Source organism: Aphis gossypii, chromosome 2 (genome assembly GCF_020184175.1).
Source record: "Aphis gossypii isolate Hap1 chromosome 2, ASM2018417v2, whole genome shotgun sequence".
NCBI classification, from domain to species: Eukaryota; Metazoa; Arthropoda; class Insecta; order Hemiptera; family Aphididae; genus Aphis; species Aphis gossypii.
The window spans coordinates 36,429,420-36,457,134 of NC_065531.1; the positions used below are offsets into that span (position 1 = coordinate 36,429,420).

The following is a 27,715-nucleotide window of genomic DNA, read 5'->3' on the forward strand; positions in this document are numbered from 1 at the left end:
ACCATATTATTTTCTAAAATGATTAGCTTAATAAAACGGATTTTAGATACAATAAAAATAAATATGATGATCAAACTTTAGGTACCATTAATATGAATAATGTTTTTACATAATCTATGTTCATATCATGATACAATATTATGCGTTAGTTTCAGCATAATATAATACTATTATAAGCGGTGCATATTTACAGCAAATCAGCAAACTGTTAAAAAATGATTACGGTATTAATTAAATGAAGATAATTGTTATCATATAGGTAGGTATATATTTTTGTTGTACGACAGTATGTTAACGTATAATGATTGCCTCTTAGACTTGGCTAGCGTTTTATTAAAATATTTGGTTCGTTATAATATTTGATGGGATGACAAAGATTTTACACTACTGAAAGTGTTTCTAGAATTTATTTTTTTTCAGAATCCCATCAAGTTATACGACTACAGCTATTATCTATATACCATTATACAGTATAGACCATTAATTTATAACCGACGATGACACTTATAATTTGTATTATATAAATATAATAAACATGAATTATATGCCATTATACATAGTACCTACACACCACCGATGAAAGAAATATATATACTTTTTTTAAGATTAAAAATATGTTTTATCTTTAAGCCATGAAAATGTTGAATTACATTTCTTATTTACAATAAAAATATTATGTTGTCTCCATTTTACAATACATTGGTTAATTTTATGATACAATTATTATAGGTTTACAGTTTACACTAAGGTTCAAATAATGTGTAATTTTTCATTCAATATGTCGATATAGGACAGATAAGTTTATATAATGTTAGATTTATTTTTATCACAGTGAAATAATGTTATGAATTTGACCCGAGATTAAACCAAGAATTGACCAGTCGTCAACCGTTTCTCAGTTCCTTAAATGAGAAAAAAAAATTCTTAAAAAATAAAAGGCAAATGATAATATTTGACTACGGTGACTCATATGACGTATAAAATCTATAAATACTACAAATTCAACCGCATTTAAATCATTATTATATTATGATTATTTTATGAATATAACTAACGTGTCACTGGGCATAAATGAAATGAAAAACTAATACTAGTCTACGAAATTTATTGTGCGAAGCTAACTCGATAAAAAAATAAAAAAAAAATGATCACTTTATAAATAAAAACGGAACCGACTCGATCGTGCACTGCTTTCAATTATTATAAGACGATAAAATAAAACCATATTATATAAATATGATTTTTAGTTAGTAAGAATGCGATATTATTGTCGCGCAATTTGAGTACTCGAATAAAATGTATAATGACCTTAACGATTTTCGATAAATCCATCGATTTGGAGAAGTAGGGTTCAGTGCACCAACAAAAGAAATTAATATTATCGACTGCAATCATATTAATTCGTGGGGCCAAGACAAAATATATGTTTTAAATAATCAGTTTAGGGTACTTGTGAATTATTTACTTAAGTTTGACGGACTATTAAAAACTATCGTTTTTAGATTTGAATAGTCGACAATTTTCGGAACAGGTTTAGGAATCATTGGGCGACACTGATGACACAGGTATTCGGAATTAAAAACGAAATGATAATATTTTTTTTAGTTTTTTTTTTTTAATAAGTTACAGACGCGCTATGTATAGAACTCAAAAAGACTAGATGAAAAAAAAACCTGTTACGTAACCACTAACCGGTTTCATAATAACATATCTAGCTTCCAACATTAAAATAATAGTATAACACCGATGCGCCGGTGACGCGTGTACTGCGGCTCGGCCAGCGGTGATAGAATATTATTCACGGTCGCATCGGCAGGTGCACTCGCGCTCGTGGTCCATCTTCAGTGCATCGTCGGTATTATTTTCTCACGACAAAAGCACGTCCCGGTAAACCGTTTGCCGTCCGTCCTTCCGTCCGATTTTCCGGCTGTACGCTACAAGATGGGTGATCGACCCACCGACGAGGCCACGTGGTCGTCCCGCACGGATTACCTGGACGCGGTCGTGTTCCCGCGGGCCGCGGCCGAGGGCGCGTTCGGGCCGGGCGCCGTTTACGCGTCGTTCCGCGCGGACGACCGGGACGGCGCGGCGGCGGCCGGCGACCAGTTCATGTCCGACATCGTTTTCGGCACCGTCACGCTGACCGGAGCCGCCGAGCGGCCGGCGGGCGGCGGCGTGCCCGTCGTGGTCAAGTTCAAGAACGCGGACGCCCGCATGTCGGCCATGATGAACATGCACGAAAAGTTCTACAACGAGTACGTGTTCTACGCCCGTCTGCTGCCCGCGCTCGCCGCGTCCGCCGCCGACCCGGCCGCCGCGTTCGCGTTGTTCCCGCGGTTCTTGTACTCGAACGCGACCCCGGACGGCGGCGCGGCCGACGGACATCATCAGGTGATCGTCCTGGCCAGCGTGGCGCCCGACGGTTATCGCGCGGCCGACGAACGGGTGTTCCTGGACGCCGAACACGTGCTGCTGGCGCTCCGCAAGTTGGGCGCCCTGCACGGGCTGTCGTACAACGCCAAGGCCGGCGGCGCGGGGACATCGTTCGCTGACCTCTGCACCTCCGCCCTGGTCGAGACCCAATGGTACGACGGACACTGGTACAAGAGTCCGCGTTTCTTGTCAGGTTGGTATTCGGTAACGGTGGGTGTATATTATTATGTACGATGGGTGGATCGCCGCGCCGCCGGGGGTCTCGCGCATTGTATAATATACGTCCTTATAATATTTTTCAAAAATCGACAGTCTTGTGAAGAATACATTTCTTTCAGCATTCAGATCGCGATACAACACGAAATTTCGATATTCAAGATATTGCGTGTTAACCGTGCTTTGTTTTCAAATAATATTACCAGAAAAGAATTGTATCGATTACGATTCTCTAATTAATATTATATATATATATCAATTCTCCTTATTTGCGACTACCGGTTTGTTTGTTTAATAGTAAATGCAAACGAAATTTATGAATTATATAAATTCATTAGTGCGGATTAAACAACATTCATTCAGTAAAACTTATTTACCTGTGCGTACGATTGATTTATATATTCCATATAAATATTTGAATAATTCTACCTAAATGTATTCAATATCACGTATTTAAAAATAAATAAAGTATAAAAATGCTCAAATTTGAATCCTTCACAAGACTGTATTTTAAATATTATATATATATATATATATATTTGTTTTTATTCGACGACGGACTACCTATGACTACCAATGTGTTAGTTTATTATATTTGACTAGGTTACCTTTCCATATAACTAGTACCTTAGAACAGAAGGTCTGCTGCATCCATTATTTCTTCAAAATGTTCTCTAGGTTTATCTTTTATATATATTATACTTTGATGTTTTCATTTTTTTTTTTTAAATTATTTTATGATTATTATTAGGTACTACTTCTTTCACATATGCTTATATAATCTCGTGTTTACTTCATGTCTGTTAAATTATTGTATATATTGGTGTAAGAAATGCTTTGTAGTTTCGGGCCTTTCTAACAGAGTAGACTTTTGTTTATTTTCCAACGGAAACAAACACATCAAATCTCGGCCAATGTTGGCTCGGTATAAACTTAAATATTTACACTTTTTGAGTAGGTACGCACTTAACTATGTATGAACGTGTGTAATGTAAATAAGGAAAAAAATAAAATTATCCACTGCGAATAGTCGAATTTAGTATTGACTGTTTCTTATAATCCTTCGCTTTATAGACAAAGAATTTACAAAAGTTTTATCACTTGAACAATTTTTTTTTTACAAATTCATTTCTATCGTGTAATTTTAACAACATTGACAATGTTATATTAATAAATTTCACATATATCTGAAAAATAAAACTTAAGTAATAAGCATTTACAGTTTTAAAATTTAACTGCTAAAAGTTTTTCCTTGAAAACAATTGTATTCAATTTTAGATATTGTGTAGACCATAGGTCTGTAGAGTTTTAGAACTATTAAATTATTTGCTCTTTAAAACGTATATAATGGAGACAACTATAATAGTATACACATATATCTCTCTATCTATCTATCTAGATATTTCCAGGGAACGTATATCATCAATACAATTAATTGATTCATTTATTATTTAATTTGTTTAAAAGTTAAAAACATATCATAAATTCATACGTATTGTATATGATACTTATGTAGTAATTATAACATGGTATATATTAGTAATTTCAATAGTTTTGCCCATCCATATATGATATATAATAATGTGTTGAGTACACTCACGACATAACGTAAATTTATAATAAATTAAATATCCGATATTGGCTAAACGTATAAATCTATGCACATGATAATGAACTGTACAAATTAGATAAAATAATTTATAATTTTTTACTATTGCATTTTTAAAATTCAAAACTTAAATATTTTTGTAAGTTTTAAAAATTAATTTGTGAAATAAATACAGCTAAAACTATTAACTTTGTTTTTCTATTTATAAAATATATTAATTGATAAAAACTATGATCTAAGATTTTACTTTGATGGTGGTTTATGTTATTAAAGTGGATCTATTTGTACTTTTTATGGGTAAACAATTAAATATTCTCAATATTTTTCAAAATAACAAGAATAAACAAATACTAGTAAATCTATACCAAATTAAGACTCTTAATATTTATTGCAATGCCAAAATATTTTAAATTTTTAGTAAAAAAGCATATTTAAAAATCATAGAGATTTGTTAATATATGAGTTAATAATATATTAATACATTTTGCTTAAATTATACATATTATTATATAAAATGTGATACACTCTAATAATGAAAGAATTTCATAAGAATATTTTAATTACACATTTTAATTACATTTTGAAACAAAGTAAAATAGAGCACAACTATCAAAATCATCTATAACAAAAAGCTTTTATTACACGTATAACATTGGTTATTTTATTTTTATTTCGAAGAAAATATAGTAACAGTATAGATATGTAGGTAATTAAAAAGTTATTACAGTTTATTATTTACAATTAATCCAGCGAGGATGAAACAGCAAAGTCGAGATACTTATAAGTTTATCTTAGAGATACCCCATGATCTCCAGCGAATCATCGTACAACTATGTGGGTTTTCTGAGGCCCTCTGTGATTCGGAATGCGCTTACAACTATGTGGTAGGGTCATATTGGGATAGAAAACCGCATAACTATGTGATGGTGGACGAATATTAGAGGGCACACCATGAGGTAGAGAATATCTGTGTCTCTCCAATTGAACTTGAATGCCAATGATTCATTGATCGTGACTTCATGTAGTTTGTGGCGTTGGTTGGACCTGTTATCGCTTCGTGGTTTGTAGTTTCGACGTTAGAGATATGAAATACAAGATATTATAATAATTCCTTAGCAACGAAAACGCTGAAAACAGTAGCATTTTCAAAGGAAATCGTTGGTTAACTCGGATGACATTTCAAGTGATGGTTGGTGCAGACTGTAGTTAATCCTCGATGTTGATTATCGTCGTAGATAACAGATGGTTTGGACATTGACCGCGGTGCGAGTCTATGTTATAAGTTCTTAGTCATGTAAACAGTTATTTTAAGGAAATATGATGTGGTGATGATTACTAGTTTGAATGGAGGTTATCGTCTTTGTTGTTGGTATAGCAATCGATTTGTTCAATTGATTTGATAGTAAATATCTTCAAGAATAGGAAATATTGATGATTTTAATTTCGAAGGGATGAGAACTCTCTTTCAGTAAGATTTACCAAAATATAAGCAAATCATACCTTTGTATAAATGGTGCTAGATGTCAAATCAGCGGATATAGATCTTTCAAAATTGCATCGTTTGCCAGATATAGTCGTAAGTGGTGTGTAGTAATACCTTGTCACTCCGTTCATTCATTTCCAGCTACTCGTGTGGAAAATAAGGGTAGTAACAATAATAAATAAATTTAAAAAAACAAATAAAAATTGGTGAATAACAAACTATACATTTACCAGTTATTTTATACTTACCTCAAGATAAATAATATAAGAAATGAGAAGAAAACAGAGTTTTATCATTATTTTTCAAACTTTAAATTGTAGCACTAAAAGAAGTTTTAAAAAAGTAAATTAAACTATAAAAACCTCCAAATAAACTAAATGACTTGCTACCGAGAATATGCAGCAGGTAAAAGATATCACCACATAAAAAACTAAAAATCATGTATATAATTTTTACGTAACTATAGAATAAATAAAACATCATAAATACACTTAAAAAAAATAAAACAAAACGTGTGTAATAATGAACTGCACTGCACGTTATTGAAATTAAAATCACTGTTATTATATTGTAAATATATAGTCTTCAGAAGTTTAATAACTTAAACAAACGCCATTTTCATATTTCAATTCCAAAATTATAAAAATTATTATTTATTACTGCATGTAATGTTGAATATTGTAATTAAAGAACAATATATTCTGAACACAATACTTTATGTTTAGTTATTAAAATACTTTAGTACACATTATAATATCGAGAAATAACGTTTTCTATAGTTTAAATTATTTTCTCTTGATTATTAATTTTAGTATTGTATTATTATTATTATTTTTTTTTTATGTTTGAAGTTTTAATCAACTACGGCAGAATTAAATTGTTACATAAATTACTATTAGATAAGTAATAAATAATAGTACATAAAATACAATTTAAGTTGTTAACATAATAAATAAAATGTGTAAACGTTAATATTTTATTAGATATATCATAAATTGAACTTTAAGAATTCAATCTCTCGAAAAGATTTTAACACTTTAACTAATTCTTGTACTAAGTACATTTATGATAAACATTTTTATATAAATATAATACTTTTTACATTTGATTTGCAGGGTGTCTTAATTATTAAGAAACAAGTGTCACATTTATAAAGTTGAAAATATTTATTAGAAAAAATTATTTTTCCAATTACTTACATAAAATCATTTTAAAACAATTATAAAATACATACACGGTAGTTAATTCTTTTTTTAAGTTAAATTAGTTTTCAATTTTTTTTGTTCATTTTATAACCAATAAATGTTAATTTTTGGTCATGGTTATCTTTACTTTTTTTTAAATAAATATTCTTTTTTTTACTTTTTTAAAACAAGTGCTTTTTTTGTTATTTATTATGCTTTAAAATCCGACCCTATACATAATATACTAAATAATTATTATTAACTAGAGTAGAAAATGTAATAAATAATAATATGATGATTATAGAAATTCTATTCATCACAATGAAGAGAAACGTAAGGGATTCTCATATGGGCATTAAATTTTACCAATTAAATTTTAAGTAGGGTTTCTAAATCAAATATACTGTTAATATTACAAGCTACAGATTTTGTCTATATGATTCATTAAATTAAACAACAACTATTCTTGGTTTTATTAAAATTGTAATAGAAACTAATATCTATTGGGATCTATTGTTGTTTACTTATTTAAACCTGTATAAATGTACTACAAAAAAACAAGAGTTTAATGAAGTCAACACTAAATAAAAATTCATGAAAAAATTGTCACAAAATTGTATGTAAAATCTGATAATCTTATTTTTATATTTTATATTTCAGCAGTATAAAGTTAATTGTTATTTTCGAGAATATTATTAATATGATTTAAAGTCATTTATATCATTATATTATAAAGATAAATAAGTTAAACTATAATGAACAAATTTCAGGATTTTATTAGTTGAAACCCTCGGTAGTTCAAATTAAAAACTCGTTTTTATGAGAAAAAAGGTTGAAGATTGATTACTGAAACCCCAATCGAAGGTGTCAATCGTGTTGTCAGCGTAATAGTCTATATTGATTGATGAAAATTAACCAGGTTTTCTAAGAATTACAGCCTATAAATGAATATATACTAAAAAACAAATTATACTATCTATTTTTTGTTACTATTTGTTGATAATATTTGAATTTAAAAACAATATAGGTATATTTAAAAAAATAATTTTACATATAGTTATTTTCTAGAAAATTTTCTAATTAATTTTCATATGCAGTTATGTCTCGTAAATTATACATTATACAACATTTTACAAATTAACATTCATCATTACCTTTAAATAGTAGTAAAGTATATTTAAAAAATTATTTTAATAGCATTTATCTCAATTAAATTAATATTGATTGTATATAATTGTATTTATTTTCTGTTAGTAATCAAATTACATGAAAGAAAATCAATAAATAATATTTTTTGTCAAAATAATATCACTAAATCATAGCTTTTTATAGCTCGACGGGTTTTTATCTATATTTTTAGAAAAATGCAATTGTTAAAATAGTCACCCAAAAAATTACTATTCACTCATAAATATCGAAAATTAATTGTTAAACCGATTGCATTGCGACCTTTCTAGTTTTATTTCCAATATTTAACTGCAAGCTGATAAATTATTTTAAATAATATAAAACGATATAATAGCCACAATATAAATAGTGTAATTTAGATGTTATTTTGAAGAATTAGTTTCTATTCCATTAGTCTTTTGAATTTTATTAAAAACCTATCAAGTGCCGTTAGCTTATAACAATTTTTTACAGAAAATAAGTATACACATTTTTTAAATATTGCGCACAAACAAAATATTTAACATGTTTGTTTACTACTTTTATCTTATAATTATATTATATAATACTGGTAGCAGTATTAAGGTAATAAAAAAATAGCGGTATGGGGATGAACGTATATTCTACTTGGATAAAGTCGAGATTTGTAGACTGAAGAAAGTAAAGTTTTTGCTGCACGTCGATAGTCGATACACGTTATTTTTTTCGCGTCCCCTCTTGCTATATCTTTGCTTAACATTTGGAGTTTCAGAATTTATGAGGGTTAACTGTGCGTTATTATCGCCGTTCACACCGTCGACATTTCCCTTTCATTTTTAGCACCTACACAAACTCCTTACAATAAGCGGGAAGCGTGTATAGAAACGAAATAATAATATGGTTCAGAAAAAAAATAATAATAAAGTTTAATCGTTTCTACGTACTTTGCTCCACCTCTTAACTATACAATGGAACCAAAATGGAAAGTGATTGAGAAAACTATTTAACTGGTAAAATGATTCCAAAAACTACATATAAAAGGACAGAAGGGTAGTTTTAGAAACAAAAATTTAATATATAATATTTTATGTTTATTATTATGTATAAATATAAATAATACGACATGAAAAATATTAAAAGCGTATAAACTGAGCACTGTTTTTCTATTGTTTATGTAAGCATATCATTCAATATACAGACATATTATGCAACATTTGTATTCACCGTAAATAAGCTTAATCTAATTTATACACTCCAATTTCTTAAACCACCATGCACCACCCTAGAACTTACCTCACACTTAAATAATATTTATTTTACCTTATTAATATTTTTAATGGCAATTTCAGTAACATTATTTGAACGCATTTGTAGTTATTAGATTTTTATAACTCAAGTATGATGATTAAACTTTAAAATATTTAAAATTATTAATTTCTTAAAATTAAAAGTTATGTAATGTATTCAATTATGATTACATGGTTTATTTTAATTAAAATCAATAAAATGATTCCGAATAAATATTATTAATATTATTTAATATTTACTAAAGATATTTCGACCGAATCTTTATAAATTGTTAAACTGATAATTAGAACGGTGTATTAATAAATAAAATATAAAATAAACTAAATATAAACTAAATATAAAATATGTGGTTTACGTATTACTGTAAAATATTTGATCGGAAATATTTAACGAATATAATATATATTTTAAACCAAGAATTATAATAAATTACTTGATTTATGAATTATTTTATTTTTTTGTAATCTTAATTGATTTCATCAGGCAATGAATAAACTTCAAAACAAAGAAAAATTAATTAAAAATAAAATCGTTATTTTTATTTTTTACGTCATTCTCGTAAACTATTATGTATTGTGAATAATTATATTAAGTTAATGAAAACTGAATATAATTTTGTTTGTGTTAAAGTATCATTTTTATATTTAAAAACATTTGTTTTGATTTAACTTTTTCTTATATTGTTAATAATTATTTTTGACGAATAATGATATTATAGCTGAATTACATTTTTGAAATTAGTAAGAACAAATAACGTTATGTATAATTATTAAAGTATTTGGAAAAAGACATTTAATAAGCAAAAATAAATTAAAAATATCATTCATTTAAGAAAAATAAAAAATAAAATAGAAATAATATAATGAATTATTTAGATGCAAAGTAATGTTAAAAGACGGCAGGTCGGTTTTCCAGAGACATTAGGAAAGTATGTTCATGCCATGGTGTACATTTGCATTTAGTTAACTTCAAAGTTCAAATTATTAGAATTTTTATTTTTGATAGTGAAAATAAGTATTGTTATGAAAAAGAAACTACTATGTATTGTAATTGTTTTATATTTTAGAAAAATTAAACAGAGAACACTAAACTGGACAACCACTTAGCTAATCGAGCAGTAGCAAACACTGAAAAACTTCCTAATTTTCTGTTCCAATTATAACGAAAAGCTATTAGATTAATTACTCAAGACATTTTCATTGATCTAACATTTAATTAAATTGTGTATACATAATTAATAATTTGTATATGACTATACAACAATATGCTAATACGATTCACAAAGAAACAAAACAAATACAGTAAAACTTATATTTAACGTTTCACGGGGAACAAACAAAATTTGTTAAATTGAAAATTTTGTTAAATAGAAGTTCATTATATGGAAGGTTCACTGTATTAAGTCACTTGCATAAACCAAATATTTTATATATATTAGAATATTATACAATTTAAATTAAATTGAAATCAATATTAGATTATAAAGTGTTTATTATTCATTTTTTTATCTCTTTTGCAGTAGATAAAAATGTTTAAATCTTCAACTTCAATGGAGATTTTTAGTAAAAATCAGGTATAATTTTAACACGAGGATTCAAAAGTAGAGATTTCATTCTCAGTATTGCAAGTATATACGATATAAGATATTCTAAAAAAAAACTGAAATATTTACGAAAAAACACGTTTTCGATAAAATCAATTTTGTTTTTTGTTGCGATTCAAAAACGAATATTTATAGTGACTTGACATTTTCACCATATTTTATTTATACAAGCATTTTCTAAGCATAAATTTAATTTTTATTTGAGTTGTTATATGTGTTACTTTTTTTTTTTTTTTAACTATAAAAACTTAACAATTTATACAAGACATCTCACAATATTCTTTTTTGGAATTATTAAAAAATGTTAAAAGTACATGTCACTTTTTTTTTTAAAAAAAAGCATATGTAATACAAAGGTTAATATAATTTGTCAAAATGTTAAAACTATCATTTAGGTTGATACAATGTAATATGTACTTAATACTAATGTAGGTAACTGTAATAGGACAATTATGTATGACGTGTTTAAGTTGTATTGATAATTGCGTACTAAAAATTATTCTAAGAGTCAGTCTTTATTTTTAAGTTTAATTTCTAATTTATTATATAAATATTTATAGTTGTATTTATTTTTTTATTGGTAATAAGGTGGGTTTAGCTAAGTATTGGTATGTCAAATATATCAACTTAAAATAATAATGAAGTATTAAAATATCATATCACATTATAATGATAGAAAATGCTTCATTGATATCAAAAAATATATAAAAATAAATCAATTTGTAGTAAAAAAAAGCTTCAAGTTAATCTAAATAATACTCGTATTTTAAAAATACATAGTGTTTAGAAAAAAATTATATATCTACATAATGGGGAAAAACTTTAAGTCTGGATAATAGATATTTTTTGAATTATATAGGTACAACAAAATAACTAAAATTGGTAATAAAAAATGTTTTTTACTTTTTTTTTTTTTTAATTTTATCAACATTTCATTTTAAGACTCTCGGAAAATTTAAGAAAAAATTAAAAAAGTTTAAAATGTCTATAATTTGTTCAAAAAAAAAGGCAAAATCTTTGAAACATTGTTATATATACTAGTATGTATAATATGTATAAACTATAAATACCTATATCTTAGGTAAAAAATTTAAGTATAGGATTATTGTTTTTTTTTAGATTACCAAGAATAGAAAACAAACTATCGGCTTTACCGAAAACTTGGTTGCGTAAAACATATTCTAGTTTTTCTTAGCTTTTCTAGCTTTTGTTTGTTAGTTTCTCTCAATTATCTACTTTTTTCCTTTCTTACATTTCCCCCTTATCTCAAAGTCAACTAGCTTCAATAAAGTGCTATAAGAAACGAACTTCAAAGTAGATGATTGAAGGATTTGTTCTTATAGTATTGCTATATATAATTAATATTGGCATTATGTAGTTTTTACTCTTACATTTTTCTTGTTAAAACTATAGTATTATCTCATTTTGATTATGGCCATAGCTAAATTTGTACTTTCATGAAAATACAAATAATATAAAACAATACCAATGTATTTTATTTTATTATATAATATAGAAGAATGATATCGTTAAATAATGTATTTGTATACAGGGCCGCAGCTAGGGGGGAGGGGGGGGGGCTAGGGGGTTCTTTTGCCCTGGGCGGCAAATTTTTAGGGGCGGAAAAATATGTAAATTATTGTAGCTGAGTGATGGAAAGAGAGGCGGCAAAATTAGAGCATGCCCCTCCTAGAATAATGTGTGGCTGCGGCCCTGTTTGTATATAGTGTATAACCTTCTGTTAATATGTATAATTCGTGCATATACAAGCTCTGAATAATGTAAATTACACAGTATTTTATTCAACTCAGATTACTGGTAAAACCAGTGAAAAAAATATACTTACTTACAATATTATTAGGTGATTATTAACAAAAAGTCTTTTTGATGTTTGCTGTCGATAAATTGTGTACGATTCCGATGACGTGTGGTAATGTATGTTGTACAATTACTACTAGTGATTTGCAAGGTTGAGTATAATCATGCTATAATTGTATATTTTGTATGTATTTTTTTTTTGTTTCTTCCGATGGACTACTAACTAAACGAGGTACACATTATTTTAATACGTCGAAAGTTAAAGTTACGTTATGAAATTTTGCGTTTCTTGGAAAACTAATTCTGTCTAGAATGTCTCATAAACTTTGTAACCCTAATATAAATTTAACGGTCTAGAGAAATCGTTACTTCTACTATCTCGGAAGGTCGCCACAGTCACAAGTTCACAACACAAAATAAATGGAAATTTTTTTATGACAACTCTCTACTACTTAGTTAGGTTAGGTTAACGTATTTCAAAAACTCCGTTGTATCGATTGACAAATGTAAATGCAATTGAAGCCATAATCATTTAAGGTTGTAAGGGTCTTAATATTATATTATATTAAATATTATCTAGATTTCCATATTGAAAAATATATATTTGTACAGTGGTATATGGAATTATTTTAATTAGTTTCAACTAAATATTACCAGGGTAAACAAACATGAAATAACTATAAACAATTGAAAATATCATTATTAATGACATTTTCATTTAAAAGTTATCGAAAACCTTCAAATATCTCTTGATATTTTATATAAAAGCCAAGTTTACTTAAATCGAAGACAAAAACAACGTTTATAACGGTATTTTGTCGAAAGACATTAGACAATATTGTATAATCTAAATATAGAAACTCAACAGATTTAATATTACTACAATCTTAAATATAACTATTATTTTTAATTTATTAATTGCATTGCGACGTCACTGTGAACTCTGTTTAAATGGAATCGCAATTATAAGCTAACAAAAACATTCTCTTGAGATAGGTTTCCGGTTAATTGAATAAAAAAGAAAATTCTATCTTATTAAACATATTATTTTCAGCTAATTAAATTGTAATATCAATTCCATTTGTCAAAAAAAAAAAAAAAAAAAATTGTAAGAATTTGAATGAAAAAATAGTATAGGTAATATGTAAAACGTAACATTAAAATTAAAATTAATTAATTCTTTGAAATGAACGAATTATTTATATCAATATTCCTGTTCCCTTTCAATATATAGTTTTAAAAAATGCTTTTAAGATAATTTTTATTAAACATTTCATGATAAATCAGTATATTGACCGATAGTTATGTAAATTATTTAACTTCACCATTTTTGTAACAGGATTTTTTCAAGACTCTGTGACTGTGACATACAGCTTAAACAATAGAAACAACAATAAATGGTGTATATAATACAACGCAATAATTATTTATATTAACGAATTTTATTAAGGTGTTTTTTTTTTTTTATGACAAGTTGAATATATTCGTATTAGAACTGAAATAAACACACTCTTTCATTCCATGCCATCCTGATTTCTTATTAGAAAAATATAACTTTATTGAAATCATATTTTTGCTTTTATTTGTTTGATATTAACCATTGGATATTTTGAACGAAATTTGATAAATCGTATTTTTGAAAATAATTTTTAAGTTAACGTACTAAACGAATTATTCGCATGTACACATTGTGCAATATAATGTACCTAATACAGGATTAACGTTATTACTGAAATTAAAGGCTCTATAAATATAAACTAATTGGAAATTTAAAAATCGGTGCATGTATACAAAAATAAAATTAACAATCATAAAGTTTTTAAATTGATAACTAAAATCGCACTTACTTGATCCATCTGAACGGTCTCAAACGGGAAAGACTATGTTTAAAATAGAAAGAATGGATAAAATAACTATTAATTTATAATATTTAGTAATTAATTAATAACTTAAATATATTTTTATCATGCAAAGTGATGTAGTAAATACTGCAATCATTAAAATATCAAATAATTAATATCATATTAAACCAAAAATTAAAATCTCGGTTGATGACACTCTGTCAAAGACCAAAGTGTGTTACGTTAAGATGTATTATACACGCACCACGGATTCACGCAGTTACCTAAGACGACTAAAATATCTTATATTTTATATCTGTCATAATGGTAACAAGATTACATATACCTAGGTATATATAATAGTAAAATAAGTAAGAGGCACAATTAATGGCACACAAGAAACAAAAATATGAATTTTCATAAATAGGTTGATTTGTACGACTTTTTTTGTACCTGTATACCATCGTACAGCAACGTCTCACTAGCTTTGCAATTTAAAGTTGGTCTACTTTCTCAATCTCTCTATAACGGACTAGGATGATGCACTGTTCTCGCCAAATATCGTTTTAGCTCGTATATCATACACTGTTCAAAAGACGCTATCGATTTGTTCTTATAACAGTTACACCAAAAGTATAGTTAGGTAGTACATTTTTCGGCATTCGAATAAAACAATGTCGAATAAACAAATAATCGGACGATCGCCGAATCGGATTTTTCAAACACCGAGCGGGTGTCCGTCGTCGTGCTCCCCTTCCAACCCCCCCCCCCCAAACGCAGCCGGGAGGTATACAACGATAATAATATATTTATGTTTGGCGCGTAAACGCAGGAACCGGTGGTCGGGGCGTGAATGCGTTAAGGAAATCGGACAAGAGTGGCCAGTACGAGCGTGCTGTGGACAGGATGCGGGCCGCGCTGAACGGCGAGAGCACGACGATGGCCGGGCTGCTGCGGCCGGTCGAGCCGCTGGCCGTGTTGTGCCACGGCGACTTTTGCCGCAACAACCTGCTGTACAGGTACGACCCGGCCACCGGGCGGCCCGCGGACGTGGTCGTGCTGGACCCGGCGCAGGCGCGGTACGCGTCGCCGGCCGTCGACCTGTCGTTCTTCCTGTACATGAACACGACGGACGCCGACCGGACGGCGCACTGGGACCGGTACGTGGCCGCCTACCTGGACGGCGTCGCGGACGTGACGCCCGACGGCCGCCCCTTGCCGCTGACCGCCGCCGACGTGCACGCCGAGATGCGCGCGCACGGGCTGTACGGTTACGCGCACTGTTCGTTCTTCTTGCCGGCCATGGTGAACGCCGAGCCGCCCGACGTGCAACGGCTTACCACGTGCACGGCCGACGAGCGCATCGAGCTCATCAACGAGTCCGGCGGACAGCATGCCGACGACCTGCTCGCGTCCATCGTCAGACACATGGCTGACCGCGGTTACGCCTGACGACGGGCCGACGATCACCGACGACGACGACGACGACGAGAGGGATGCGAAATGAAACCTCTCGGGCAACTGCCGAGTAGTCGAAAAGCTATTATACGGAAAACAATTTTAATATATATATTTTTTATTATTATTATTATCACTACGCATCATATTATCAAAATAAAAACGATTATAAAAAACATTACCACTCGAGGAACCGATCGCTTTATTTCACGTATCATCCCACCGTACGTTGTACGCCTCATGTCACATCGAATAAATAAATTACATTAATGGGTATTTTAAAACAATAATAATAAATTAACAAATTACTGTACTTGTATTGCCTAACTATGTATAATATAATATATACTTAAAAACAATACACTACGACGTCATAGTAAATTATTTCCTATATTGAACCTTTTAAAAATTTAAACATATCGTTATTAATTCAAAAAATTAAGTAAACAATGTTAAATATTCATTATTTTAATGACTTTAAAATTTAACTTACTGATTTATTTATAAATTATATTGTTAGTATAAAAATAATACGACACAGATAATGTATTCTCATATAGATTTTGTGCATCAACTATATAACTGTAACCTACAACGTCCGAGTAGAATTTTTAAAATTCGAAACAGTTTTCACAAACAATTTACGGGTATGTGACATATTGACGTTAACGGATGCTTACTATACTGTGTAGTATTATTCCATATATTTAACACGGAAATAGCTAACAAAACTCGGTAGATAAACCGTTGGTTTTTAGTTTGTTCCCTACAATTTGAATATATATTCAACTTTACGAGACACGATGACACATTGTTCTGAAAACCCAATCGATACTCACACAGTCACACCTGTATAATATTGATATGGGTACTTAACTACTTTATAATAACTAATAAATTATTATAATATGTGAGTATATCTATACATGTTTAGTACAACGCCATCACGTTTATATGCATTATGTTACTACTATTATTACCTGTATACTTAAATTAATATACGTTACAGTTTCTGTTTGTTGTCTTTTGAAGTTTTGTAATTGCATGTTTGTGTTCAAAGTGTTTTCTTTTTTTTTTTTTTAATGCATTAATGTATCCAGTAAAACCAAAAAACAATCCGTGATCTACCAATCCCAATCAGATAAATAATAATAACGATTTATATTTTTTATCGTGTTCATAACTAATACATAATATGAATTTAATTAATACTTATTATTTTTATTATTATTATTTTATTTATAAACTTTTTTTGTGTTTAATTGTTCATGTCGTCGTCATTAAATCAATATCAAGCGTATTATCTATAGAAACGTTTTTCGTTTTTTTTTTTTAAAATTTTTAACTGTTTATCCTTATTATAAGTACCTTGATAAGTAACTAGATATTGAAAGAATCTGACCCACTTTCAACTTACTTTAGCTCGCCCACTATTAATCATAAAATGTACTTATTTGGAATTTTTAAGATTTTATTGTTTATTATTGTAACATAAAATAATTATTCTTAGTTATTCTTCGTGCATAATTATTATGTAACACATTTTACACATTGTGTGATAAACTACTTAATCATAAATTCACAACAATATATTAAATGTCAGTTTTCAACGGCAATGAACATCTAAAGAACGTATTCTTTAACATTATATCATTATAAAATTATTCATGAATAGCTCACTGAGTTGCATTGTATTTATTGAATTTATTGAAGTACATTATATTTTTTGCAAATAGGTTTTTAGGGGTTGGTCTGCAGTGCCTTGTATAAGAGTAGTGTTTGCTATTATTATGTAAAAACATAATTACTGTCTGATAAAATAATACGACCAATACACAATAATACACATGCTTTATCAAAAAAAAAAAAAAAAAAGCACCCTTTTACCTGGTTGCAACATCAAAGTTATTATCTCTGTAATCAATAAATTATATATTTTCATTATTATTTTATAAACGATTAAATTTAATATTTTCATCATTGTATGTTTAATATTAAGCTTTAATTATAAAGTAATTTGGTGAATATTTATATTATTATAAAAAACTGTACCATTATGCTAATATGTATGGCCAGAAGTCTAGAAATGTGGAAAACATTCAAAAAATAAAAACTTCAAAAGGTAAGGTAAGTAATTATAAAAAACCTACATCTTGTCATATTATAATTAATCTATGATACCTATATGTACATATTTTATGTAATTATCTATACTCTATGCAATGACATTTTAAAATAATAGTTATAATAATAAATATTATTGAATAAATTATATGTGAATATGTCAATTAGATAGTTATTGAGTTAAATTATTACATGAGTACTGTATTGGTTTAAAAATACATTGCCTTGTAGTAGCAGTTTTTGAACTTTTCACTGAAATATCCCTAAAAATAGAAAGTTTTATCACATCTCAGTATCATGGATAATATAAAATCAAATAGGTTATAATATATTGTTTAATATTTCATATTTTTATGTTAATTAAAAAAATAGACAGTAAGTTTTATAATTTACCTATTTATTTTATAAAATAATTGCTTATAATGAGCTTGTTTTCTATACATAAATGTCTCATAATTTGGAAGTAATGTTATTACTAATTAATTATTTATTTCTAGTTACATGTAAGTATTTACGGCTACCTTTAAAAATCTGGCTGTATTTAAATACGAAGTTCCAAATTTTATTAATGTAAGTAAAACTTATTTTAAATATTTGTATTTTATGAATAGGTACATAAAATTTTTTTATTATATAAACTTGATTAACAATATAAATAAATACATTTTTAGTAAAAAATACACATAGATAGATAACGAATGTATGAAAACAAAAAATAGTAGAATCAATAAGCTTACAACTGAGTGTCTAACAAAAATTATTAAAATCATTAATATGATTTTTGGTTAAATAAGCAAAATAATTAAAAAAAGTAGACAAATCTAAAGATTGTCTAGAATTTAATTGATATGTATTACAATATACAGAATAGTTCTGCAAGCATGATCTTCCTACAATTTTATTTTTTTAAAGTGATTTTTTTCAAATGTTGTATTCTTAATTATTACAAATACTAAAAGGCCATATAATTTTTTAAAAGTAAGATTTTTTTCTATAATTTGAAATTTCATGATGGTGTCAACCTGTTTTTAATAAGAACCACTTTTTTTTTTACTGTAAATTGTGAAGAAGATAAGTTTTTGAAAATTGTTATATAATAATATTTAATTCAAAATCTTAACAAGAAATGTCTAAGTCATTAATCTTTAAGTACTAAAGACAATAGCTATATTTAATGGTTTTACATAAAATATAACATGATAAACGCGTATGCAATATTAATTTTAGTCTATTTAGTATAGTATTTATCATACTCAGTCATATTTTTTTACATTTTTTACTTACTTTAAAATGTTGGTAAATTAATACCAAATAAAATAATCGGCATACCTTCTATACAATTTAGACGAATTATTATTACTATTACTTAATATTTTAAAGTCCAATAGTTTAAAGTAGATACTTCTCATTTGAATTTAAATTTATTTGCATATTTATGTACCAATAATATTTTGATAAAAAATCATAATATGCTTAACATTCTTTATAGTAAAAAGGGTAGCTATCATTTAAAAATAAGTTTATACTATCACAGGAGACTCGGTGAGAGATTAATTTAAACGTTTTTTTTTTTTTATTATTTATATTATTAACCACCAAGGCACCATGTGTGGTGTATCCATAATAGCCCATTTTTTTTTAATTTTAACGTTGTATCAAAACTTAAATTTAAATAATGTACAATTTTTGTATATTTATGTTACCACATTGGATATATTTATTTTAGCTCATATATATATATATTTTTTTTTTAACAATAGTCAGCTTATTATGCTTTCATAGCATTAAATCCTATTAATAATTTTATTCTCTCAGTATCTAAATTAAATAAATATAAAATAATACAAATGTTAGAATCAATGAAAATATATTGAAATCTCTTACTGAATTTCATATAATATATTCAAGTTTTATAAATGACGAATTTAAATAATTTATGATACTGTTTAATTACTATTTAAGTAACTAAAATAATATGTAATTAATAAATATTAAATAATTGAAAGTCACTGAAAAATATACTTATTATGCATTTATGATGTCAATAATTTAGAAAGAATTAAAATTATTAATCATCAAAACTGCTTTATTCGTATAAAAATGCTCAACATTTAAAATGAATTATTCTTACTTTAAATATAATAATGAATGCTTATCTTTCCAATGATACAATAAATATATTAGTATTTCATAAATGTACTGCAAGGTTTGGCACTGTTCTTGTTCAGAATGTGAACGGTTTTCATCCCACAATATATAATATAGACTTCGTTTTCCATCTACTTAGTATGCGGGACGACAGTAAAAATAATACCTTCATAGTGCACACCGACATTAGCCACCTTTAGCTTCAATAAAAGAAACTTACAATATATACCGGTCTATCATACGCATTATATTATTTCCCATTCAAAACATATTAAAAATAATATTGTAAATAAAACGTATCTATTTCACCTATCAAATACAATTTTATTTTAATATTTATAAAAATATGATTTTTGTAAAACACTTATAACCGTAATGTATAAGACAATCATCAATATAAAATTTGAGTATAATAGTTAAAAATGTTTCATTACTGTAGATATACAACAACTTAAAACATAGAAATATGATATTATCAATATTCGTTGAGCTGAATATGGAAAATAAAATATTCAACTATACTCCATATATATATATATATATATGTATACTCTATAGACATATTATAGTTGAATATAATTCGCACAGTAGTAGTTCTACCGTAGTAAAACTTTCTAAGGATACAATTTGATTATGATCTCGCATGTGCAAGTTTCTTTAATGTAATACCTATATCATCATGTTACATAATATAATATAATACCTACATTAGGTATGTATAATAACAAAAAAAAAAAAAAAAAAATTCAAATCTTTTGTTTTTATAGAAAGTTATTATATTTTGTTTTTTTATCCTCATCTCGTTAAACTCGTAGGTTCTTACTCATTTAATATTTTGGAGGTGGTAGTTCAACTAGTACATATAATATATATTGTGTCAAAGCATTCAAATCGCAAAGCTAAATTGTGTGAGTGTTGTCTACTGTATACCATTGCTGCACTTCTAAACTTGCTGTTTAGACCCGAAGCGTTTAATATAATATATGATATAATAATATAATACATCATGATAATATTAATTATAAAGTATCTCTTAGCGTTTTGTAGTTAGTTTACGTATGAATTATTTTACGATGGATTATGGTTGTGCATTTATATTATTTAATTTAATAATCAAAAACAATAGTATTACTAGATATCAACAATACATTGACTATAAATTAGATTATTATAATATTATACTCAGAAACATGTTTTTAACATACCAATAAATAATAGTGAGATTTAAATAAACTATTGAAAATAAAAAAGTTGTTAGAAATTTAAGGAATTATTTTAATCCTATTATAATTCATCTAAAATCTAAATGTACGTATGGCATTGTAAAGAAACTTTCTGAGATATATTCTGTAAATAAATAATAAAAAAAACAAATTTTAAAAAGTTACATAATATTACTAGGAAACTACAATACCTAGAAAATTATTTAGATTTCATAAATTATGTCGTTATTACGTTTATTGCATATAAGTATACGTTTTTAAACTATTAAACTATTTAAAATCAAAAAGAGTTTAAGTAAAATAATTGAATAAAACTCCAACGCTCCAAGATAAAATATTCTTACACTTTTATTTTTTCCCTTATTCCGATACATCTACTTATCCAAAGCACCGACAGAAAGAAACCTTGGGCCTTTTAAGATACTTTAAAAAGTTGAGCGCATAAAAGCATTTTGAAAGTGTTTACTAAATAAAATAAAATCATATTGTAAAACTATGGAATTTTTATTCCATCACTTAGTTAAAGTTAAAACATTTTAGACTTTTCCTATCATTATTCTTTATTTTCAAAGCAAGTTAATATACTAGTACCTATATAAATGTATAATATTATAAATAAGACTTTGTAACAATAATTGATTGTGTTTTGTGATGTAAATTGTATCAAAACATATACCCATAGAACATTATTCTAACGAGATATGTGAAAGCTTATTCATTTTGACTCACGTGTGTGACAATCATTGTATTAAAACTGATAAATGTAATTTTTCAAAATATTTAATTTAAATATTGATTAGTACTGTATAAATGCGAATATATCGTCACACTTAAATAATTATATAGGTAACTAATAAAGAAAATGTTATGTTTATTTTAAATAAACTTAAAAACTATATATCTAATATAATGTATAATATATACCAAGCTGTAGTCATGCTTTATAATAACTAATATACTAGTAAAATAACTAATATATTAGTTTATTGAAAATAAAATAATATCCTTTTTACTGTATACATACATCTTAAAACCGTTACAAGAAATTTAAGATCGTTTTAAGATCTTTGAAATGCATAAAAAATATTACAAATATTAGGTATATACTACTATTATCAATCGAATTACGTATTAATTAAACTATAAATAACGATAGTCATTATTTTGTTTTTTATAAATTATAATTTAAAAACTATATTTTTGAGGAATTTTTTGTTTATAATTCTATTGTGTACACAAATAACAACATTTCCAAATTTAATGTTTTTGAAAAAAATGAATTTAACTTATTATATGTATTAAGAATAGTTAAATTAATTACTTGATTAGAAATATCAAAAAATAAAACATGAAATATACTTATTAGATTATTATTATAAGCTGATTGACAATCCATCGGCTATCTCGGTTCAGGATCGCATTATTTTTTTTACAATGATATATAATTGAATTCAAATTTAATGTATCAAAGACCATCAATGTCCTTCTATTCAACACCTACTCACCCAGATTTGCTCACCTTGTTTTTTAAATATTTCGTTGACTATCTTAAACCCGCTTGTATACCAAACTGAATTGTTGGTTTAAGAATTTTTTTGGATACAATTAAAAGAAAGAAATGTATGAAAAGGAACAAATGAAACAAATGTAATATTTGGCATAATAAAAATAAAAGCAGTGGAAAAAAAATATTAGACTTATCATCATGTTAGATAATTTAGGCACACAATTTTTAAATAAATTAATGAAAATAATAATAATATAAATACGATGATTTTTGATGATGTTGGTGAATCAATTCAAATTAATTCAATTTAATTTAAGTTATCTATGATACTTTTTTTTAAATATTGAGCGATGAATGTATGTATCTTACAATGATAAATATATACGTAAAATACTTCAGGTGTTTAATTTTATGAACTCATATAATCTAAATTAATATTAGAATCTATACATTATTTGAATTTTTCCATTATAACTGAATAATAAATCAGAGCAGTGTTGTGCATAATTTTAAATGTTTATTAAAATAATATAAAATAATCATCTATTTAAAATAATTCTTTGCTTATTCTACATTTATATTCGAATGGTATACTATTGATTTCATTAATGTTGAACGAACTCATCTTTTTACCCAAAAGTATACCTTACAGCTCCAATGAGCTGTAAAACCTCTTTAAAATTTGTATCGAGTTTGTATAATCTGGAGTACCAGGCACCATGGGAATATTTTGAATCAGTGTATTTTCGCTTGAACTGTCTTTTGTTCCAATTTAATTTCCTTTAAACGCATCATAAAGTTTAAAAACGAATGTAGCTGTTTTTATCTTTATTTTTAACTCATCCATCTTGGTTCTTAACAGTTTTCAAACAATTAAAATTAGTATCATTCTTGAAAGTGTTTGTTTGGTTCAAAACATTGATTAAGAAGTTAATAAAGCATAATCAAATGAAATATAACTACATTGTACATATTTGTTTCAAATTAACCATCATTCATATCAATAAAATCAGTATTTTGTAAAGGTACACAATATTTGTAGGATATTAAAACAGTTTTATAATTACTAACCATATTTTAGATATTTTCAATGTTATATAATTTACGTAAGTACTTTTAAAACTAATTAAAAAAGGACCACCCTTTTTTATTGCAAATTATTACGCAGATTATTAAAAAAAAAAAAATGCTAATGCATTTAAATAGAAAATTGAACGATTAATTTGCTGATAATAATCAGTAGTAAAGATTTTACATAAAAAAAAAAAAAAATGAAACAGATATAATATTTATTTTACTTTATTATTTATTATGCTCAGATATATTTTCCAAACTATATTTTTTATTTAGTTAATAATTTGAATGTTTTTTATTTAAAAAAATTAATAAACAATTTGTAACAATAGCTAGACTCAATAAGAATATGTGATAAAAGTTACGATTATTTAGTAACGAGAATTTTGTTAAAAGAATCCACTCAATGGTGACACTTTTTGTACATTTGTTAGTTAATTCAATATTAAAATTCTAACATGTAAATATTAATTCTTAAAATACAATTACATATACAATCATTATATATTTGAACCTTACCACAAACTAATAATATTTTAAAATCTACTTATTCAAATTTCGATTTAGGTACATAACTTTATTTTTATCACCTGCTTAGAAATATTACAATATTTTTTTATAGAGCAGCAGGATGATTTTTAAATGTTATTATAAATCTAAATGTTTAAAAATACTGTCTTAAAGTTTAATTTGAAAATTCAAAAAATCAGAATTTAAATAAACTGTAAAGGAAGAAATAAGGGAGATATGATCATGCTTGGTGAATAACTCTGTATATTCCGATTGCAAAACGGTATCCTATTTTATTGTAGACATATTGCTACTACAATATTGTTCGTGTTATCTCAGTGACTTTGAGCTCTAGAATTCTGGTCTCATAATTGATTGTCTGCAAATGGATGCTCCTAATTTTTTTTTTCAATTCTGAAAAATAAATATCAATAGACGGAAAGAGAAAAAAGTTTTTGTTTGTTTGTTTTATTCATAAAATATCACAATACGAGAATTTGGTAAATCCTTCTACAAATCTACAAGACTCGATAAACAAAAGGTGTCTTTACTCTTTTTAGTGAAGTCCGCTGAGTTCTATTCATTTTATTTTATTTTGTCTGGTATTTATTTTCAATCAAATGTCAGTGCTCAGTAATCATTTAGACCGAATTTTCTATTTATTCTATTTTATTACATCCGAACCTGAGTTGTATTTTCAATAGTTACTACAATTTGATAATGGTCTATTCACCATTGCAAATATTTTACGATTTACCGTTGTCTGTTACTATAATACATTTCAAAATTCATCTCAAAGAAATGTCATTAGTGTTCTATAGATATAATATTTGATGATAAACATAAATATATTTATTTAAATGTACATAGATACATTGGAATAATTAAATCAGTAATTTATTAAACAACACAATATTTTATTTTATATAAATTACAAAACCTAATATCTGATCAAAGAAATATAATTTCTGTAATTACAGACTAGTATATAAATGTTGAGTACAAATGTGTCAACAGCATATCCATATAAATTAAGTCTTATTTACAAAAAAACACGTTTAATATTAGGTACAAGAAACATCAATGGAATTAATTTTCTGAACTATAGGCAGTTAAATTATTATAGAGTTTAATACACATGATTTTAAAGAAACTACATGTCACAATTAAGCTATATATTTGTTTAAAATGTACGTACACACTTTTTATTTTATTTTGTATTAAAAGCCTCAAAGAAACCGATTTTTAATTTAAAAAATTACCGAAATTAAATATACGTAAAATATGAATTTAAAGTAAAAAATTGCATTTTATTTTTTTTCTTACAGATGGGTTCTGATATTATCGTATTATTATCCTTTAGGTTTCTGTTATATTATAAAAAACATAAAAGTAAAATAAACTTATTGATAATACTTATATAGCATATATATTATTATTATATACGTATATACTTAATGATTGACTTAACTAAAAAAATATATGTTTGTATAATTGAACGTAATAACTTTTATATGGTTTAAGTTAATTTTTAAAAGGTAAAAACAAGTTATAGAGGCCATTTATGTAGATTAGTTACCTTGTCACATTGATTATTGTTGCATGATTATTAATGTGAGTATAAATATATAAAAAAAAATGCATATAGAATTAATTTAGAATGTTTAGATGAGTAATTAAATAACTATTATGTGAATGAAAAACTAAAACAATATATTTTATTTACTTATTAATACTAAAATACTAAAATACTAATATTAAAGTTAAAATTCTGTCAGTACAACGATGTATAATAACTATAGTTAAAATATAAATTAATTATGTTCTAATATTATGTATTTATACTCAAAACTATTACCTACAATATTTATCAAAATAGTGTTTTTCAAACTCACAGTTAGGTATTAAAACCTTCAGTTATAACACCAATATATTATTCTTTGTTTCACTAAAAATCTAATATGCAAGGTTGTATAAAAATAATATACATATATTTTAGTTTTCCGTTTATATTCATGACATGTTGATTTTTACGTAGTGTTTGTTTTACTGTTTATATTTATAAATTCGAGAAACAAGCGACTACTAGAATATATTATATATAAGTGGATAATATAATTTTATCTTATTTTAAACAATATTTTTGAAATTCTGTTTTAACTTTTGTTGTACAGCAATACAAATTATAAATAGCATTTTGATATTAAATTTTGGTAACTTAACGTAAGTATGAATGACTCATATACTCGTAGACTAAAACGAAACCTTGTTCTACGTAAACATTTTTATTTGTCATTAAGTATAAAATAATTTAAAAAAAAAGTAAAACGCATATAATATTTTAAATAGTATAAAAATATACCAAACTCTACATTTTCTATTTAACGAACTTGAAGGTTCTTTGAAAAAAAAATTGTAGAAATAATGTTTTTCACTTAAAAATTATTTTTTAACTTACAAATGTTTGCAAATAATAATACGTAATAATATTAATAAATTAATAACAAAAAAAAAAAAAAAAAAAATCGTTTTAATTATACTACTTTTTTTTATTGTTTAATATTTATTGTCGAAGAACTTTCTAATACCTGTTAAAGAACTTTTGAATCATTCTTACCGTAAAAATTATAGCGCTTATTCAATTATGTATGATTGACAAGTGTGCACTTTAAAAAAACACAACAATACATTTTTTTAATTTTCTGAAGAAAAGTAACATAATATAATCAATTTGTTAATTAATATAAACCTTTTTGAATACATAGATATGATATATTTATATATATATATATATATATAATATGTATTGTATTTGTTATATATAACTCAATTAAATAATGATTTCACTGTACGTATATACAATTATACACATTGTTTCATATAGAATCTAAAACTATATTTATATTTATTGTTTTGAATTCATTTTAATGAATATTATGTACATTTTTCTTGTAATACTTAGATTGTGGTACAAATAATTTTTTTTTTTCACTATATGTACCTATTTAATGTAACCGAGCGTTTGCATAC

General features: G+C 26.3%; 2 protein-coding genes across 6 annotated transcripts in view; both read left to right on the forward strand.

Annotated features, from left to right (window-relative positions):
* Window positions 1-27,715, forward strand: part of LOC114130344 (uncharacterized) — a 282,938-nt gene that overhangs the window by 52,714 nt on the left and 202,509 nt on the right. The gene's annotated exons all lie outside the window — the stretch shown is intronic.
* Window positions 1,724-16,288, forward strand: LOC126549557 (uncharacterized). Its single transcript, XM_050199057.1, has 2 exons — window positions 1,724-2,626; window positions 15,474-16,288. Exons 1-2 carry the CDS (start codon window positions 1,942-1,944, stop codon window positions 16,091-16,093), a joined length of 1,305 nt encoding a protein of 434 aa, XP_050055014.1. The 5' UTR covers window positions 1,724-1,941; the 3' UTR covers window positions 16,094-16,288.

What these genes read in the sequence shown, in the direction of transcription:
- LOC126549557 (XM_050199057.1), top strand. Translation starts at nt 1,942, where the DNA reads ATGGGTGATCGACCCACCGACGAGGCCACGTGGTCGTCCCGCACGGAT. An exon ending in GAGTCCGCGTTTCTTGTCAG is followed by an intron (nt 2,627 to 15,473) that starts GTTGGTATTCGG and finishes GCGTAAACGCAG; the next exon opens with GAACCGGTGGTCGGGGCGTG.